The sequence below is a fragment of the Medicago sativa genome, chromosome 4 (assembly GCF_051527215.1).
Source record: "Medicago sativa cultivar Bolivia chromosome 4, Bolivia_mono, whole genome shotgun sequence".
In the NCBI taxonomy this organism is placed as follows: Eukaryota; Viridiplantae; Streptophyta; class Magnoliopsida; order Fabales; family Fabaceae; genus Medicago; species Medicago sativa.
This window is the reverse complement of record NC_140752.1, coordinates 15,026,396-15,045,869: the sequence shown is the minus strand read 5'-3', so window position 1 is coordinate 15,045,869 and position 19,474 is coordinate 15,026,396. Positions and strand designations below refer to the sequence as shown.

Here is a 19,474-nt window from a genome sequence, read left to right as displayed (position 1 = left end):
CAATTTGAAATTTGTATTTTAAAACACAGCTAACACCATTGAAGTTTGTCATAGAAAAAAATTGTTATTTTAATTAGTAATAATATATTCCCTATTGTATATTCTATTTTGATTCCACTACCAAAAAAAAAAATCTACTTTTATTTCTCTCACTCTCATACTGTGCGCTTAATTTTTATTTTTGACATAATTGTCGCGCTTGGTTAATTCACGTTATGTGTGCATGTTTATATTTTACGTGTCACTCATTGTTTCAGCCAACTTCGTTAAAAAATGTTTATAGATCAATTAACATTAAGTTGGTAGGTCCAAAAGTGTTTATGACATCAAACATGATTACACATTTTCTTCTACTTGTCCTTGAATTCAAGCCTAATTTTACACATGAATATTTCATCAACAATATTATAAATTAAACAATCAATCACTTTTGTTATAAATCAAGAGTGAATAACACATCTATGAACCTTGTTTTTGAGAGCGGTGAATTTTGACATACAAAGTTTGATGAAAATAGGATAATGATGTAGATACTTTATGACTTAAAAATCAATTTGTAACAAAAAAAACTAAAAAGATTAAATTGTTATAAACATCTAACTCAAACAACCGTGGATGTTAAAACTATTTTTTTTAAAAAGCTAATAATCAAAACAAGCATTAAATTAGCAATATGGTCGGTATAACAATTTGCCTCACGATAGATATGAGTAAAAATATATTTTATTGTGGAAGTTGGAACGTAGTATAATTTTTTTGAAGGAAAGTTGGAACGTATAATGAATCTCATCAATGAAAGATTTAAAGTATAAAATAGATGCACTCTTGATTGAATTGAACCATCCTAACTGCTACTTAGCTCTTGGCACAAGTTTTAAGGAGTAATTAAAATATATAAATATTTGTGTGTTTTTTTACTAAAATATCCTTATTTATCATTAAATTCACATGTGATAAATCAAAGGTCACAACTACTTTAATAGTTTATGGTGTTTTTCAAAAAGGGTAAACTTGATAAAACAATAATAAATTCACTAAAACATCAAAAGTTTTGAAATATAATTGAAGTTCTAAAACATCAGAAGAAAAAAGATGGAGGGAGTATAACTTAATCACAGTCAAGAAAGACATCATGTAGATGAATATCACGATCACATTTGAGACGAAGGAGTATAGCATGAAGTTCATAATGGAGAGCATAACAAACTTTCAAATTCTAGACAAAGACATTGATGAAAATCCCATTAACATTTCTAAAATACCACCACAAATAGATATACTAGTAATTATGTTATGAGTACCATCAACATTAACCTTTAAAAAAATTGTGGGAAGAGAAGATCAAGCTGTGTGAATCATCCTATGTTGATCTTCCATAAAACTAGGAGTTTGAAAAATCTATTTATCAATATTTTTTTGAAAACTCAATATCCTGCCTGAGAACCGACTAATCCGAGGGGTCCAATCATGTCGTCCACTTGCAGGGGTCCATTTAAAGTCAGAGCATAGCTTTATATGGACTTAACCCACCGAAATTGGCAACATGGATAATCGAAACTGAGACCTTGAGAGGGGCACACTTCAAGGTCTCAAACCAACCATTGGATCAACCCCAAATGGATTAATTTACTTATCAATTATAATTGAGCTTGGTGGTAAATTTTGTAAAAAGATCATTCAATCAATCTGAGTTTTTTTAGTGAAAATGAGAACATTCTTGTCCCATCAAAGAGCATTAGTTGAAATTCTGAATAAAGTAAACCAATCAACATTTGCTACATCAATATCTTTTGAGTTAAGATTTCAATTGAGTCGGCATATAAGCACAACTCAGTTGATAGCTGCAAGAACAATGCAAAGACCGGGTTTCGAACCTCAGACTTTTCACTTTGACCAAAAAAAAAAAATGATTGAGCCAGGCCTCCATTCCAATATGTTGAAGAATTTACTCCAATATTTTTAAAGGTTGATTTTTTTTTTTGTTACATTTTAAAGGTTGATTTTTTATGTAACCAAAAAAAAAAAAGGTTGATTTTTTCCATCATAGAAAAAAAAAAATGAAAAACTGACTTAACAGCATCAAGATTATATTATGTAATAAGATGATATGGGTATTAAACAAATATAAAATATGAAACTCGGATTAAAATAAAGTATGAATAACATTTTCGTATATTATTTTTTTTGAATTTGAGTAAGCTCAATATACTAACGGATCAGAACATCCTTAAGTCACTAATCTAAGAGTAGACCATATTATGGACATGTCTATAACTGTCATTTGAGACAGTTGTCCAACTAGGATTTTGGGTCATAAAACCCTAATCATCGTATCATATCATGATTTTTTTTTTAAAGATATATCATGCTCTTTTAAAACCTACTAATTAGTTCTAGTCCATGTACAATCCATAACCCTAAAAACTTCCCACTTATGGCTTTTAATTATTTGTTTGTCGAAGTGTCTACAGATACATCACCCCCTATGTGGAGCTGCCAATCAACCATTCAACCAACTCTTGACCTGCAGATTTTAAGTCGATAAGGATCACTTTTTTTGTCGTATTATTGATAAGAAAATCCCAACTATGTTTAATAGTAGTAACTAATATTCGTGTGGAACTTGTCAGGAAGATAAAGTGGGTTCATCCATCCTAGCCAAATATTTTCCATTCGCAAGAAACATATATCAAATCCCCTAAGTATGTGTCATATTAAATGAAGGATCTTGCTTGCTTGTGTCTTGTCAACTGGTGTTTACCCCTCTGTAAAAAAAAAACTTTGAATTCCAACTTTGTAATTTGAAGATTCCTTAATTTTTGATCTTCATGATATCAAAATTTAAGGTACTTTTGCCGCCTGAAATTTGAGCGAACTTTGGTTTACTTTTGTGTTATATCGACTATTTTGTACCGTCAAAATTCACGAATGTCCAAAACCAAAAAATCTTCAAATTACAAGGTGGGTGTCCAATTTTTTTTATAGACAGATAAACCAAAACACGCCTAAATAGGAAGCGTAAACACCGTTTAACCCAAAGGAGTACTCCATCCGTCTCAAAATAATTGTCTCTTTACTATTTTTTCTTTTTCTCAAAATAATTGTCGCTTTAGAATACCAATGCAACATTTATTATTTTTTTTCATTATTATACTCTTATTTATTGAATTTCATCCAACTTAACTATTCCACTAACTACAATTAATAAGGGTATTTTAGTAAATGATACTCCCTTCGTCCCATAATACATGACACAGTTGACCCTATTACAAATGCCAATGCATAATTTTGAGCTTAAATATCTTGAAAAATATATTAGATAAAATTATGAAAATTTGATATTTTGAAAATATGTAGAAAAAGCATCGGACTTTTAGGAGGGAGATAGATGGGAAATGATTTACTTGAACTCGTAGAGTCAAAATTTCCCACTGCACTTTTTAGGAGGTTGCAATAATAGGCCTGTAAGTGTAGGAGGTTTAATGATTCTATTTGATTTTCTGATTAAGGGTTGAGGCATCACAGTAGTAGGTTTGTAGAAATATCTGCATTAGTTTGAATATGTGGAATTGGTAAGAGATCGCAATAGGTGGGTTTATGGTAGCCATTTGTGTAGGTGTCATGGCGTAGAAAAAGGGAAATATGGTCGTTTAAGGCCAAACAAACTATGGCCTATGGCCAAACAAATTAGCTATACAAAAGATCAAATTTATTCCTATGAGCAAATTAGTTAATTTTTGCTCAAAAAAAATAATGTGGAAGTTAATTTTGGAGTTGCATTTATATATTGGTGGTTATATAGATGCCAAAAAGCAACAGACACTCTTACATGTTTATTGTTAGTATTATTAATTTGCTAAACATTCATCGAGTCGTTTCAAATCATATAAATCCATAAGGTACGTTAAAAATCCTCAAAAACCAAACTATAAAATCCTGATCGTAAAAAATCTTACAAAAAATTGGTAATGCTAATGCGCATGTAGAACTTGCAGTTCAAAGAATCGGTAAAATTTTCACTACACGTCTGAATGTATCCAAAAACAGCATCTACAAAACAATATTTCACATTTTACTGTCATTCTCAACAAAGCAAACAACACTGGACTCGATGCTGCTCCTTTTTTTAATATTAAAATAATAAAGGAGCAACATCCTATTTACAAAGTTTCACGCTGCAAAGGGGCAAAGACTAGTGAAAATGAATGGGACAAAAACAATGACCTCACAATATTAAAAAAGATGTATCAAAAATCACCAGCCCAAGTAACAAGCTTCAAAATCACCCTGCAAAAAGAGTTTATTAACATGTTAGATGCAACTGAATAAGAAACTCATTAGTTTAAATATTCCATTAAAACAATTCCACAAGATAGTCACAGTAAATCAATATTATTTTTATTCTGATCTGTCATTGAAATGTCTTGTGCCAGATATTTACATCGGGAATATGGAAAGAAGGAAATGAGAAAACTTAAAATAAATGTAGGGTTTTAGTTCATAAGCCTTAAGGTACAATGCTTAACTCTTACCACCGCACTAGCACCTTAAGGTACAGCTGTCCCCAAGGAGATTCAAACTCAGTACCTTAAGGTACAATGCTTAACTCTTACCACTGCACTAGCACCTCAAGCGTACATACAGTGTTCATCTGGAACATGTAGGGTTTTAGTTCATAAGCCTAAAATTTGACACTCGGTATGTGATCCCGTCATCAATCTTGTATTATTCTCGGGTTAATGAAAACAAACAACGCCTAATATTATTGGTTTTAGTGAACTTTAACACATCAGTGAATTTGGGGGGTGGGAGGGAATCAAACAGAAAAGCCAAGAAAACAGATGTTAAAATGAGGAATTATACCGTATAGGAAGTATGAATCTATAGACAGGAGGACCGAGAGCATGCACATAGCACCACTAGATCACAAAAATGACACACCCAGCTATGGCATTTTTAATGCCTGCTTCAATTGTGCTAACGCAGATGGATGAATACTGCTCATTGCAGCATTAAAAGATTCTCCATGAATAGCAGCACAAGTTTGTAGATTATCTCTGACAGAGTCCTCAAGGGACAGCTGGTTTATACGGTCTGATAATTTGATCTATAGTCAAAACAAACAAATGCATCAATTCATTTGTTTTTTTTTCTTCTTTCTTTCATACAAACATTGAAACATTCCAGAATGGATATAACATATAGCTTTCATAATCACTAACCTGTCTTTTTCTGAATTCTTTACCAGGAATAGTGCCCTCATCAGGAGATGTACTGGAGCTCATCTCACCACTGTTAATAAGAACATACATAAATAATTATGTTCGTAAAACATGATAGTTGACAATTAAAACAAGGGATAACACCTATAGAGTCTAAAATCTGGGTTACTTTCAGAACTAAAGCCAGCAGTTAACGAATAATATATATTCTGAAATATTGGACTACACAACACATTAAAAGAGGATTCTGGTCAAGATTCAGCCCAAGTCTCAACTAATCTGGATGAAGTGCAAAAAACAGGAAAATATTACAAGTACAAAAAGCTAACCTGGACTCTTCCTCCGTCAAGTCGTCGTTTCTGCCCAGAATTACACTAGTGCAAACACTGCACAACAAAACATACACTGGGGTCATTTGCTCCTTACTTGCACTAAGGTACTCCCTTCGAACTTATAATTATATATAAGCAAAAAACAACTAATTTTAATGTAGATTAACTAAGAATGTTAGTTAATGTCTTTTAATTTTCTTGATATAATAAAAACATAATTGTTTCCCCATATTACCATTTCTCTTCCTTTAATTTTCTATGAAAACTTCTTATATATGTACACCAATTAAATGTAAATGATATTTTGAAGTGATAACATTAAATATGAAGTTTGAAATTTGCTTATATTTGAGTCCACCAAATATGACTATTTTTTTGCTGTTATTTGAGTCCGGGCGAACTATAATATTTAAAGGTGTATTAGTACCTTAAAATTTGATCAAGTTTGTCAAGAACTTGAGGCATCCTTAACGTCAGAATTATTGAGAGGGCTAAGCCAATTGTCTTCTTCTGGATGGAAGAAACATTATCTACCTGGAAATTTTATATGTTGCATAAGAAAACAGATGCAAAATATAGTGAAACCCTGTGTCTTAACCACACAACTAGGCCTCTTAATATAGGCTCAAAAGCAATAAATAAAATAATTATTGAATATTCTATTCCTATTTACACAATAGGATACATAGATCCTAATCTTATTTTCAAGAATATATATCAACAATAAAATGATATGCATAGCCTTACACTTAACCATTGACTAAAAACAAAACCGGGTGATTTTAAAAAAGATCAACAGTGGCAATAATTTCAACAAGGGCAACATGAACACTATGCCACAATAAAGTCAAACGTGAAACTTGTTTTCCAGGTTTGTCCAAGCACTCTTGATAGAAAGAAAAAAAAAAAAGTTTGTCCAATCACAAACTAGATACAAATATGCAATATATGGAGAACCCAAACACCATCTTTAAAGCATATAACGACACCAACCTTGTCAACCCAAATGTCAACCAGACAAAGAAGTATATTTTCTTGAACTGGGATAGATGCCGTCTGAAGCAGTTGAGAAGTCGATGGATCTGATGCTAATTGACCAAGTGAGTTTGTATTCATCACCAAAAGCCTTGCCAGGATGGCGGCAGAAGATGCTTTAACAGATGTTTTAGAGGGGTCCCGGTCGTCTCCTCCACTCAAACATATGACAATTAATTTCTGGAGAAAATAAAATGATACAAGAGTTGACAGTTATGTCTATAGATTTTTAACTATAAACAATAAATAAGTTGACCACACACATATCTTTAAAGGACATAACTAGACTTACTTGTAATGTATTGCTGATAAGTGGCGGCACTTCCATGGGGAAACACTGTACAGAGGAAAAATCAAATAAATGTACTATTTTTGAAATGATATCAGAAAAAAGGTACAAAATAATACTACCTTCAAAATTTAGACACAAGCAACGAAATTTATGAAACCGAAATAGGATTATTGATGGCAGTTCATGGCAACAAGGCAAAAATATGCCATAATAGCAGGTGGCAATGCAGTCTATGGCAGAGGGAGAACAGCTATAATAACATATATAATTTAAAAAAATAGAGAATATATAAAGGTGAGTTATTCATATTACTCTTTAAGGTCAAATACAACCTAGGGTGCTTTAAGTTTAATGTTTGTACTCGATTAATCCTTAGTTTTTTTAGTTTCATTTATGTCGGTAAAAGTGAACAAGTTGGTCCTTTAATTATTTTTTTGTAACAAATTGATCCCTTTTTTCATACAACTGTGTTAGCAATAAACATCCACATAACACTTTCTAACTGAGTTTGATGGAAAGAGGGTAATGGTGCATATATTTTATGACCTAAAGAACTAGATGCACACTTTTACTAACATAAAGGACCAATTTGAAACTAAAAGGACTAATCCGGTACAAACGTTAAACTTAAAGGACCCCAGGATGCATTTGGCCACTCTTTAAATTGAGTTACTCATTTAATAGGAGTTGGATCCTTATTTCTATTCAACTTATCATGATTTGTTTTACATTTTACATAAAGTGATAGGTGATAGCTGATAATTCTTTTAAAGGATTCATAAAGGAAAAAAAAATAAAACAAAGGAATATATCAAGTTGATGGTTGAATAAAGGGAATTGGGGTGAATTAAAAACTTTTGTAACCAGCTTATAAAAGTCAGGCAGCACGTTTCAAAACAAAAGGTTGGGGATATTTGCTGCTGTAACCGCTCGTTGCATGCCTTGATCTACTACTGTTCGAATAGCATTTGCTGCTGCGGTTTGAGCGGCAAATGGTGTCCCCCTTTACCATTCTGTATAAATGGTTTATTCTATTTGTACAGATATGGTGGAGGGGCACATTCAATCTCTGTTTTCCATTAATTGTCAATTCTTCTTCTTATCGCGGGGCTTTTTCATTCCGTCGAAAATCAATTTTACGATATAGACGCTTATGACCTCCCCCTCCGTTATTTTGTCAAGTTGGAAATTTTTCATTATTGATATTTGATTATGAGTTATTAAACGGTAAAGTGAATAAAAATTTCCACTCCTATGAAAAAAAACATTGGCGCGTGTGTAAACGAGGTGCTCTACCAACTGAGCTATAGCCCTTGTGCTTTTGATACATATTTTATTCGATAAATAAATTCGAGCAGGGGGAATACAGGTCTTGGAAGATTTCAGAGTTACTACGTTGCAAGTCATATTGTCAACAGGTTGTGCTTTTACTACTAGTATAAGTGCTTGACCTTGTTAGTAGCATAAATAGAGGTCTGAGGTTAGGTTATTGTATTTCTTTTGACTGCACAGTGGAGGCCAAGTTACATTAGTCTAAATGAAAGGATCGCAGATATCCTACTCACTCTAAATACATGGTTTAGCTAGCCTATACAGTGATGATAGAATATCTACAACCTTTCAACAATATACTGTTTCGTATTTCTCTTTTTTCCATCTTCATCCAAAAGCTGTAACTCTTTACAAGATAAACTATATATCGAAAATCCCAGTAGCTAATAACAATTGATGAGTTGGGAATAACATACCTGAATTAAGATATCGACAACAGGAAGAACAGAAAGTAGACCTTTGTCGCTGACATTCCCAACAACTAAATCAAGAATGTTAGCAATATTTGTAGCATGCATGCTTAGAAAGTCATTTCCTCCCAAAATTATGTAATCTTCAATTATGTTCACTGCAACCTGTACATCATATAAAGTGAATGTAAAAACAATTAACCAAGATATTAAAATAAGGTCAATAAAAATGTGCTGCTATGGTAAGGGAGTAAATAAATCAGCAATAATATGTAAGAGTAAAGGTCATAAACGAAGCGAAGGTTTCAAGCAGCTAAACACAGCACAAAGAACAGAGAAATGCCCTTGGCTTAAATATGGATACCACTACATCAAATGAAGAAATGAATGATTAATTTTTTTTTTTTGGCCTTAAGCCACACATATCTAGATACCAGTTGAGTTGCTCGAAACTGAAAGATAACTCTATTGATTTTAATTCCATATATATATATATATATATATATATATATATATATATATATATATATATATATATATATATATATATATATATATATATATATATTATATAGGATAATAACACAGTTCCCAATACAATGTTCTTTAACCAGTGTTTCTTATATATAAAAACAAGGGTCATGCTAAGTAGTGCCTCCGGAGCACTAGTTAAGGAAACAAAAAAGGTAAGTTTTGCATTGAAAACAACATTTTCTACACTCTTAAGTATTAGATTACACAAGTTCCAAGAAATTCTTACTATACTTGTTTCCTTAACTAGTGCCCTTGGGGCACTGGTTAGCATTTTCCATAAAACAATTATCTAAATATATTATAAGGCACGAAAACAGTGGCAGGAAGGGGAACTAGAAACAGAAGAAATTTATTGTCATTAAATTCAAATATTACAAACTATTAAGAAGGATCTAGAGATTAATGAATTGGAGGAAGACATGGTTTTTGATAAAACACTATGGCGTTGTTAGATTCATGTAGCCAAACCCACTTAGTGGGATAAGGATTGGTTGTTGTTGTAAATTCAAATATTATGTACACCACATATCACAAGTACATGAAACAGTTGTCTCAATTCAACAATCATCTTTCTTTTGAAAGCAAAGACGTAGTTAATTTTAAAATTTATTTGTATGAAGCTAAGACTAACCTGCAAATGGTCGAAGTTTCTCTGCATAATCTCCACAAGGCGTGAAAAATATGATAACAATTGAGGCACAATTGACGGAGCTTGGGAAAGTGTGGCCTCCCATAACTGAAAGGTTAGAATCTTCATGATCTATTCTCTCACAAAAATGTAACACATCTACTTGGTTAAAAACAAGACAACGGGATTACCAGCATGCTATCTTCAAGAAGATTGATTTCATCAGGACTATTAATATCAATTCCATGCTCCAGAAGTGGCAGTAGTATATTGTAGCAAATGGGTGATTGATAACCAAGTGCAATCACAAAGTTTTTCAAAGCAACCAGAAGCTGAATCTGCAACAGACTTTCACCAGAAGCTTCCTCCCAAACCTTGCCATAATATTAGCAATAGAGAAATAAGACAAATTCAAGTTTGCTAAAATGAACAAAACATAGTATACAAAATAAATAGAATCATGCTTATGTTACCTTTTGAAAAAACTGCACCAACTTGTTTGCAAATGGAGCAACTTGACTAACATGTCCGATAAGGGTAGAAATCAAATTCAAAATCTGAACCTGAAAAATATTTTAAGAAAAATATCAACTACAATTCACTAATGGAACAAATTCGGAAAGAAAAATCATATTTAGACTACTATTACACGTGATCTTGCCAACCTTCGCTTAATTCTAGATATCTATTACAAAAAGAAAAGGCTAAAAGAATGACTAAAGAAAGGGTACCCAGCTGGATACCTGGTCACAACAGATTACAACAACAACTAAGCCTTATCCCACTAAGTGGGGTCGGCAACCTGGATCAAATTGCGCCAAAACATATATGGAGCCAACTCATTAATCTCTTAAGTAGTTCCTAATAGTTTTTCTAGGTCTTTTTCATTTAACTCTTGTGATTTGACTATCCTCCATCTGACCTACTCTTCTTACCACAGAATCTACAGGCCTTCTCTCTACATGCCCAAACCACCTAAGCCTATTTTCCACCATCTTTTCTACTATGGGTGCTACTCCCCACTCTCTCTCTAATGTGGTCATTTCTAATCCTATCTAGTATTACCACACATCCAACGCAACATCCTCATCTCCTCTACGCTTATTTTATTCACGTGTTTGGTTCTTAACCGCCCAAAATTCCGTTCCATACAACATCACCGGTCTTACAGCCAAATATAGAAACAGCTAAACCATCAAATAACTCCAAAAGCTAAGACATATAAACAGCTAGTTATGATTCTAAAGGAAGCCAAACATTCAACAACATCCAAGCCCTATCCTACTTGGTGAGGTTGACTTCATGGATCAACCAATACCATTAGGAACTACTATACCTCGTTTTCATTTAAGTATTTAAGGTAAGCTGCAGTGACCAGAAGCACAAGCAGAAAATAGTGTTAGAAGAAATAGACCAAAACTTTAGCATGATTCAACCTACTGCCAACTATAAACCTACATGTTACATCTATCCAAGGGAAAAAATAAAAAAGTTCACTACGATCAATGAAGATTGCAAGGATCGGTCATTGAGCACTTCAACCCTAATCCTGACAGACTCAAATCCTCATTGTTGCTGATATTTTATAACCATACTTGGTATGAGATTTTGTACACTATACAACCTTCTGCTTCCCCAAAAAATCTCCTTGAAATTCTTTGCCGGATCACACCACAACCTTTTTGGGTTTGGCCACATGACAGGCCACATCCATTATTAAATACACCCCATTTTATAACAACTCTTCTGCTTGTTTTTTATAACCATCATCACCATAAGAAATCAATTCATTACTCTCTACTTTGGAGGGGAACCAAAAGAAAGGTTTAATGGCTATGATTTCCAGCTATAATCCCTCCTCTCCTCTGCATGAATCTTAATCACCAAACAGAAGAGGATTATTCCCATTCATCCCCGTCATTACACATTTCCCAAACAGTCTAAATGAATTTATGTTTCCATCAAGAAATAAAAAGTTGCACAGAAGTAGATTTTACCTTTGAATCAAATTCTTGGACATCCTCAAACAACTTAAAACATGAGTCCCAACAGAGGGGAAGAAGATCAACAAACTCCCTCTCTGAAAAGTTTGCATCTTCAACATGTAAGCACAGGGATCGACAGGCTGCCAGCTAAAAAAAATAACTTGCATTAGATTGGAAGAATCAAAACAAAGATAATGAAGCACAAATATATTGATCGAGCGGAGAAACAGAAGTAAAGTCAATAGCACCATGTTACATACCCGGACAGATAAATCTTTACCCTGTAATAATCTGATTAGAGCACAATATACAGGCCTTTTTGTTTCATCTTTAATCTGTGAAGAATGGAGAAGGCATGATATAGTAAACACTAATGGAATGTTCCTTATTTGAAAATTTTAGACAGTAAAAGAGTAACTAATTATTTACACTAATAAACATGTTCTATATTTACATTGAAATTATTAAACCTGTACATGTTTTGAATTGCAATATTTAGGTCGTGAGAGAAAGCAATGCATCATATCTTGAGCAAATTACTTATGAAAATGTGGAAATTTACTCACAAAGCAACTAAATCAATTACATACCTCAGAAACCCACTGTCCCAATATTACCGCAACTTTACGATGAATAATAAACAGGTTTGGATGATCATTTGAAAGTTCGTGCGATAAAGCACCATTAAACCTGCAAATAAATGTTTTAGAACAAATTTTCAGAGTACTGTGCACCAGGCAGAGCCTAACATAAGAAGAGTCTATTATCAATAATATAATGAACTACAAAATTGAACCATTACATAAATTAACTCTCAAGACCTGTTGCAGTTTGTTAGGAGTCCCAAATTGAGTAGATAAAAGCACTCAATGTGGTGTGCTTAAGCCATGAGGCTCTCCCACCTAACAGACTATTCTTTAGGGCTGGGTTCTCCTTATGGGCTTAGGTCCTAATAATTAGTGCTTTCTTGAGTGTTCGACTATGGAAAAGGCTGGATTAAGGCTCACCATCGAATACTGATGATAGATGAGTGAAGCCACCAAAGAGGAAAGGGCAACCACCGGGTCAATGTCGATAGAATGAAAGCCGCCGTGTGCGTCGTCTCTTAAAGGGTGTGGCATTGTTAGGAGTCCCACATTGAGTAGATAAAAGCACTCAATGTGGTACTTAAGCCACAAGGCTCTCCCGCTAATAGACTAGCCTTTTGGGTTGGACTCTCGTGTGATTAAGTCCTAACACAGTTTACGGTCATAAAATATCTCTCTTCAAATATGTGTTATGTGCATATCTAAGTCTGAAACTGCCTCTCCTCTATTTATCCACTGCCCAGCTTTGTGATTCCTTAAGAAAAGGCATTTTGGAATTTCTCGTAAATCATGGGTATGTGCTTGGATCAGCTTCTACGCATTATATTCAAGGGTTTGATGACAAGGATAATAACATTTTGTTGCAATGTCCTGCATAAGGTGTTTTCTGTTTTGATTGGACAGGAATGCCTGCATTTTCAAAGGTGTATCTTCTCCTCTGACTTAATATAGAATAGAATCGTTTTTATGGTTTCTCTTTGGTGCTTAGCTCATAGATTTTGAACACGATAAGTATTTTATACACGGGAAGAGACTGGACAGCTCTGCTACACTGACTAAATTTTAAGGGTTCCCTCTGTTTTCTTTCTTCATTTTATCTTTATTGAGGATTTTTTATCTACCAACCTCTTGAACTTCTATCCCCTGTCCTCTAACAGAATCAAATATGGATCTTACATAAACATACAAATTAACAAAATATAATAGATGTCATACCCTAATTTTGGACCTAAAAATACTAACTCATTTCTTCTTATCTTGCATTTCAAGTCATTTGATTTGTCTCTGATCAATTGCATCTTTCTCTGCATTTTATTTCAATGTTATTTGCAAAATTCACATAGAAGGGTATTTTGGTCATTTCCTGCATTCAACTCATTTTAATCCTTGAAAATTGTTTGAGTCTTTTAAATTGGTTTGTATAAATCCTTGTTTCAATCTCATGTCAAAATTCATTTCAAAAAATATCAGTTGAGTCATTTTTTAGTCAGTTTAGCCCCTAGGGGCATTTTAGTCATTTCCTATGTTAAAACTTCTTTCAATCTTTAAAAATTTGTTTGAGTCCTTTCAAATAGTTTGAATAAGTGTTCATTTCAATCCTATGTCAAAATCCCTTTTAAAAATTGCATTTGAAGTCATTTTGAGTCAGTTTTGCCCCTAGGGGGCATTTTAGTCTTTTCATGTGTCAAAACTCTGTTCAAATCTAAAAAAATTGTCCCTGAGTCTTTCAAGTTGGTTTAAATAAACTTTTGTTTCAATTCTCTGTTAAAAATCCATTTTAAAATTCACATCTGAGTCATTTTTAGTCGTTTTAGCCCCAGGGGCATTTTGGTCATTTCACACGAAATTTCAGCAGAGAGAGGTTACTTTAAAGTACCTCATTTAGGCCATTGGTTCATTTTAGTCCGTTTTGTCAATTTTAATCGTTTCACTTTACGTTTATTTCCAAATTACGTTTTTTACCAATTTTATTATTAATTACTTTTAAAGGTCCTTTTTTGTCATTTTTCGCATTTCAGTCCTTTATTTTTTAGTCATTTGCAGTTTAGTCCAAAAAGTCAGTTACAAGTCAAGGTCCATGTGTCATTATCCTATTGGTCCAGATGTTACAGTCGCCACGTATAAATATCTGCCACATCACAATCATGAACAACACCAATCATTTTTTACACGTTTCCAAAAAAGTCAAGAATCAGAGAACTTTCTCTCTCACTTTCCTCTGCCTCACGCGCCTCCACCTTCATCTTCCCCCAACCCTAACAAACTATTTCTCCACCTCCAACCACCGTAACTGTTTTCTCCTCCACTGTAACAACCTTTAATCACTACCAAAATTCACCAAAAAATTCTCACAGACACACTCAACAAGATTGAATTCGAGCATTTCAAGCTCAAATCTCACGCAATCCGAATCAAGAATCATAAACAAACCAGATCAGATTCAAAGCCTCGTAACATCAAGGATACAGATTCGTCACCAGTTCAAAGATTCATCCAAAAAACGTTTCCAAACACGAAAATTCCCCAAAAACCAAATCACAACGAGCGTAAGTTCTCAAAGAATTGAATCGTGTGAATTTGCATCAACAACGTCTCAAAATCGTTCTCTGCCATACCTGAACTGGAACGATCTTCAAGGCGTGGTGGATTGGATCGAAAAAGAGGAGGAATCAAGCAAAAATCTGAAGCAGAGAAGAACAAGTGTGACTGCAGCTCAAAAACCAGGTTCACAGTGTCACTGAAAGGTACCAGTTCATCTCATTCTTCGTTCGTTTTTATTTTCCTAAGATTTAATTCGGATATAAAAACCTAGATCTGCGAGTTCTAGTCATCTATTCACAGAAACCGACCTCGGATTTGAAAAGAGGAATAAAAGAGGAACCGTTTGATATAGTTTGTTTAAAGAAGAGGAAGGTTTCGTGTTCCGGCACGGCGGCGCTCCGGCGACCACCGCGTCGGAAACTTGGAGTAGATGACCGGAAAGTGAAGAGAGGGATCGGAGAAGAAAGGGATGGTTTGCAGAGGTTCTCTCTCTAACCTTTGTTAGAGAGAGAAAGAGGAGATGAAATGAAGTAAAAAAACCGGTTCAAAGCCTTTTATGGACCAGTGAACCGGTGCGACCCATACCACCCTAGAACCCGCTCCAGTAACCCAAGCCCAACGTTTTTTTTTTGCTTTTTTTCCAGTATGCTACGTGCACCCCCCCCCTTCCCAGTCTTACTTGCTGAAAATTGCTACATACACCCCATCCTGTCCAAATTTGTTCACAAAAAATCCTAGAAATTTTTCTATGTGTTCTTGATTTTTTTTTCTTAACATTTTTGTGACATTTTTTTGTGTTAAAACCTGAGAAAAATATTTGAAGCATTTTTTTTATTCTTGCTAAAATTCGTGATTTTCTTGCCTATTTTTAGCCTAAAAAAATCCTTTAAAAATTCCTAAAAAATTCCTATGTGTTCTTGATCATTTTCTTGATATTTTTGTGATATTGTCATATATTGAATCTTGGTTAAAAAGTGTGTGGTATTTTCTTGTCAATTGTTTACTATTTTTGTTAAAAAATTGTGAAATTTTATATGTTTTTGTGTCTAAAAATTCTTTAAAAATTCTAAAAATTTTCATACACATTTCTTGATATTTTTGTGGTGTTCTTGTGATAATTTTGCATATTAAAGATTGGTAAAAATAATGTGGCTAATTTTCTTACTATTTTGTGCTAAAAATGAATGGAAATTTGCTTGATTTCAATCCCAATTGCTTGATGAATGTTTGTGACCTATACCACTTGATTTCATAGGGTTTTAGCTACTGTTTGTGTTTGGTATTGCTGCATAGGGGTGAATCTTGATTGGTTACTTAGTTTACAAGTTACTTGTGTAAATAAATAATGCAAATATGCTTAAGTTTGCTTCCAAAATGTCAAGTTAACCATGTTGCCTTAATTCCCATTCCAAAATTTGATTCCAAACCTTTTAAAATGTGTTGGAGTGTGAGAATTATAGGTCATATGGCTCTTGCATTCTATGAGCAAATTCTAGTCATGTTTGCACTCATTTTGCCTTTATTTTGGGTTGTTTTCTATGCTTTGTGCTATAGTGTCTTTCTTGCTTTATTTCTCTTGATATTATCATGTGTTACTAACCATTTCATTTCATGTCTCATATTCTTCATAAGCATTCCCATTTCATTCCATATCCATCTTATTTCTTGCACTTTAAGTTTCACCAAAGATTAGAATGTAATAATTAGGACTTTTTGTACTTTACTTTCATGCAATTTTAATTTCTTGCAAGACCATAGAATGTATCTAGGCCGATGATGTAATAAGGACAATGGACTCTAATAATGTACACCGACACAAGCACCGACACATGCACACACTTCACTTTAGGTATATAGCTAGAATATGCATGTTTAGATGTATGTTTAGGATTGTATGTTTAGATGAATGTTTAGGCTTTATACTTAGAAAAATCATTTTCCAAAAAAATGTGAACAACATCACTCAAACCATTTTCTAAATAAACCTTGGGATCAAAATCCCATTGTAATTTTCCCTTTTATTTTCTTAATCAAATTTCAATGAACTTTAATCATACTTTGACTTTCTTTTGCAAATCACTAATCAAACCCCACTTTTTTCTTAAGTCTCAATGCTCATGAAGCCTCTCAATCTCCATTCTTCAAAATTCCAATTTTCAAACTTAAAATCAACCAACAAAAACAAAAACATTTTTGGAAGAGAACTACGGTGGATTTGATCCCTTAAACGGGTACGTAGGCAAGGAACAAAATTCCTTCAATTCAAATAAAATAAAAATTCAAACACATTCTTCTCCCTCCAATTCTTCACTTAGAATACCCTTAGGTTTAAACAAACACTTTCAAAATAGCATTTAAAAATAAAGCGCGCGCGTAGAAATTAAAGATGGTTCCTATAGGATACTATAGTCGTTATGGGTGCCTAACACCTTCCCATAGCGAAAACAACTCTCGGACCTCGATTCTCAAGGGTTTTGCTTACTTTTTCCCTTCCCAAGAAAAAATAAGATATCACCGGTTAAAAAGGTTCAAACGTAATCAATGTTTGACACCCGAAAACCAAGATAAAACAGCTGGCGACTTCACTGGGGAGATTCGAGAGTTACGCCTAGTCTTTATTTCCACGCTTGCGCTCTTTTTACTTGTTTCTTTTACTTGCTTTCCTATGTGAATAAATGTTTAATTTCTTGCAAACGTGTGGGGTGAGAATATCAAAAGTCCTGCACCCGGGCTGAGCGAACTTAGGATTTAGGAGGGATATAATCGACAATTCATTCCGGGGGTTGCCTCGTGTTTTGGACTATGCGATTAATCCCACATAGCTGAGGCATTTTGGGGGTGATGTTGTCGGCGCGTGTTGTCGCGTTTAGACACTTTACTTCTAATTGTTCTATGACGCTATGAACCGTAGATAACCAAACCCATCCATGGCCATTTTCTAGGACGTAGTGCGGAGGCTAAACCGAGTGTTGTCTCGAGTTTTAGTCGTCACGCGATACTACACTCAAGTTAGACCTTCCACGGATAATTATGGAGCGAGTGTTGTCTCGTGACACCGTGATATACGTCGGAGAGGTTGCAACTTGGGAACCTTTTTAGAACCCGGTTACTATCTCCTAAAACCCTAGATTCACCGGACACCGTGTCCACCCATGACTCCTCGACTTTGAACTTCAACTCACCATGTTTTCTCCGAACTTGAATGTGATCATGCATACATGCATACATGCATAAACTTTTTTCCATGCATTTATCGGAGGACTTAGACAAGTCATCTTTTGAACATCACGGATGTGAACACCAAGTGATACCATCTCAACTAAACTTCTAGTTTTGCTCAAGATCTTCAAATAAAACTGTGTTTCTCCGTGATGTTCACAACCACTTTGACAAGTCTTCTGACAAAAAAAGAGTCTTTTTGCATTTGCATATCATGCATCATATGCATCATTCATCGGTCACAAATGGCTTCACGTGCTCATTGTCTCCTGGTTTTGTCCGCCGCAGTCTGAAAAGTGGCCCGTGCTCGCAAGATTCACCAACCAGATAGAGTTTATCAGACAAGATTGTACAAGAGAAGAAACGTGGCTAACCTTGAGGAAGAGAATGCCAGCCCCTCGGGCCATCCCCTTTGAAGAGTCTAATCTGGACGAGATTTTGAGGCTCATCAAGAAGAGCGATTATAAAATTGTTGACCAGCTGCTGCAAACTCCGTCAAAGATATCCATCTTGTCTCTGCTCATGAGCTCAGAGGCTCACAGGAAAGTGTTGATGAAAATACTTGAGCAGGCTTATGTTGATCATAAAGTCTCTGTGGACCAGTTTGACGGAATAGTGGGTAACATTACTGCTTGCAATAACTTGGGGTTTAGTGATGATGAGCTCCCCGAAGCAGGGAAACACCACAACTTGGCTTTACATATCTCGGTGCACTGCAAGTCTGACATGATATCCAATGTGTTGGTGGACACTGGATCATCCTTGAATGTAATGCCTGAGTCTACACTAAGGCAGTTGAGTCATCATGGAATTTCTCTGACGGGAAGTAGCTATCTGGTTAAAGCTTTCGACGGATCTCGCAAAGATGTTCTTGGGGAAGTAGACTTGCCAATTACCATTGGTCCTGAGACATTCCAGATCACTTTCCAAGTCATGGACATCAACGCTTCTTACAGTTGTCTCCTCGGAAGGCCGTGGATTCACGACGCTGGGGCAGTAACTTCTACTCTGCATCAGAAACTCAAGTTTGTGAAGAATGGTAAGCTTGTCACTGTACATGGTGAAGAAGCGTATCTGGTTAGCCAAGTGTCATCTTTCTCTTGTGTTGAAGCAGGGTCCGCTGAAGGGACGTCATTTCAAGGCTTGACTGTTGAAGGCGCGGAGCCTCGAAGAGCTAGTACTGCTATGGCCTCATTGAAAGATGCCCAGAAGGCTGTTCAAGAAGGACAAGCTGCCGGCTGGGGCAAAGTGATTCAGATCTTGGAAAACAAGCGTAAAGAGGGCCTTGGATTCTCTCCAACCTCAGGCGTTTCAACAGGAACTTTCTACAATGCTGGGTTTATCAATGCTATTGCTG

General features: G+C 34.7%; 2 protein-coding genes across 2 annotated transcripts in view; both read right to left on the bottom strand.

Annotated features, from left to right (window-relative positions):
- The window catches only part of LOC146926619 (uncharacterized), an 83,720-nt gene that overhangs the window by 40,306 nt on the left and 23,940 nt on the right, over nt 1-19,474 (bottom strand). The gene's annotated exons all lie outside the window — the stretch shown is intronic.
- Nucleotides 3,996-19,474, bottom strand: part of LOC146926620 (uncharacterized) — a 33,238-nt gene continuing 17,759 nt past the window's right edge. The window contains exons 4-17 of the mRNA XM_085700123.1: nt 12,361-12,460; nt 12,031-12,105; nt 11,783-11,917; nt 10,259-10,348; nt 9,977-10,159; nt 9,789-9,893; nt 8,630-8,788; nt 6,882-6,926; nt 6,548-6,769; nt 5,982-6,088; nt 5,552-5,608; nt 5,223-5,292; nt 4,864-5,107; nt 3,996-4,287 (exon numbers count right to left, since the gene is read on the bottom strand). Of these exons, the coding sequence (XP_085556249.1) occupies nt 4,946-5,107; nt 5,223-5,292; nt 5,552-5,608; nt 5,982-6,088; nt 6,548-6,769; nt 6,882-6,926; nt 8,630-8,788; nt 9,789-9,893; nt 9,977-10,159; nt 10,259-10,348; nt 11,783-11,917; nt 12,031-12,105; nt 12,361-12,460 (1,510 nt within the window). The 3' untranslated portion in view covers nt 3,996-4,287; nt 4,864-4,945. The remainder of the gene's footprint in view (nt 4,288-4,863; nt 5,108-5,222; nt 5,293-5,551; nt 5,609-5,981; nt 6,089-6,547; nt 6,770-6,881; nt 6,927-8,629; nt 8,789-9,788; nt 9,894-9,976; nt 10,160-10,258; nt 10,349-11,782; nt 11,918-12,030; nt 12,106-12,360; nt 12,461-19,474) is intronic.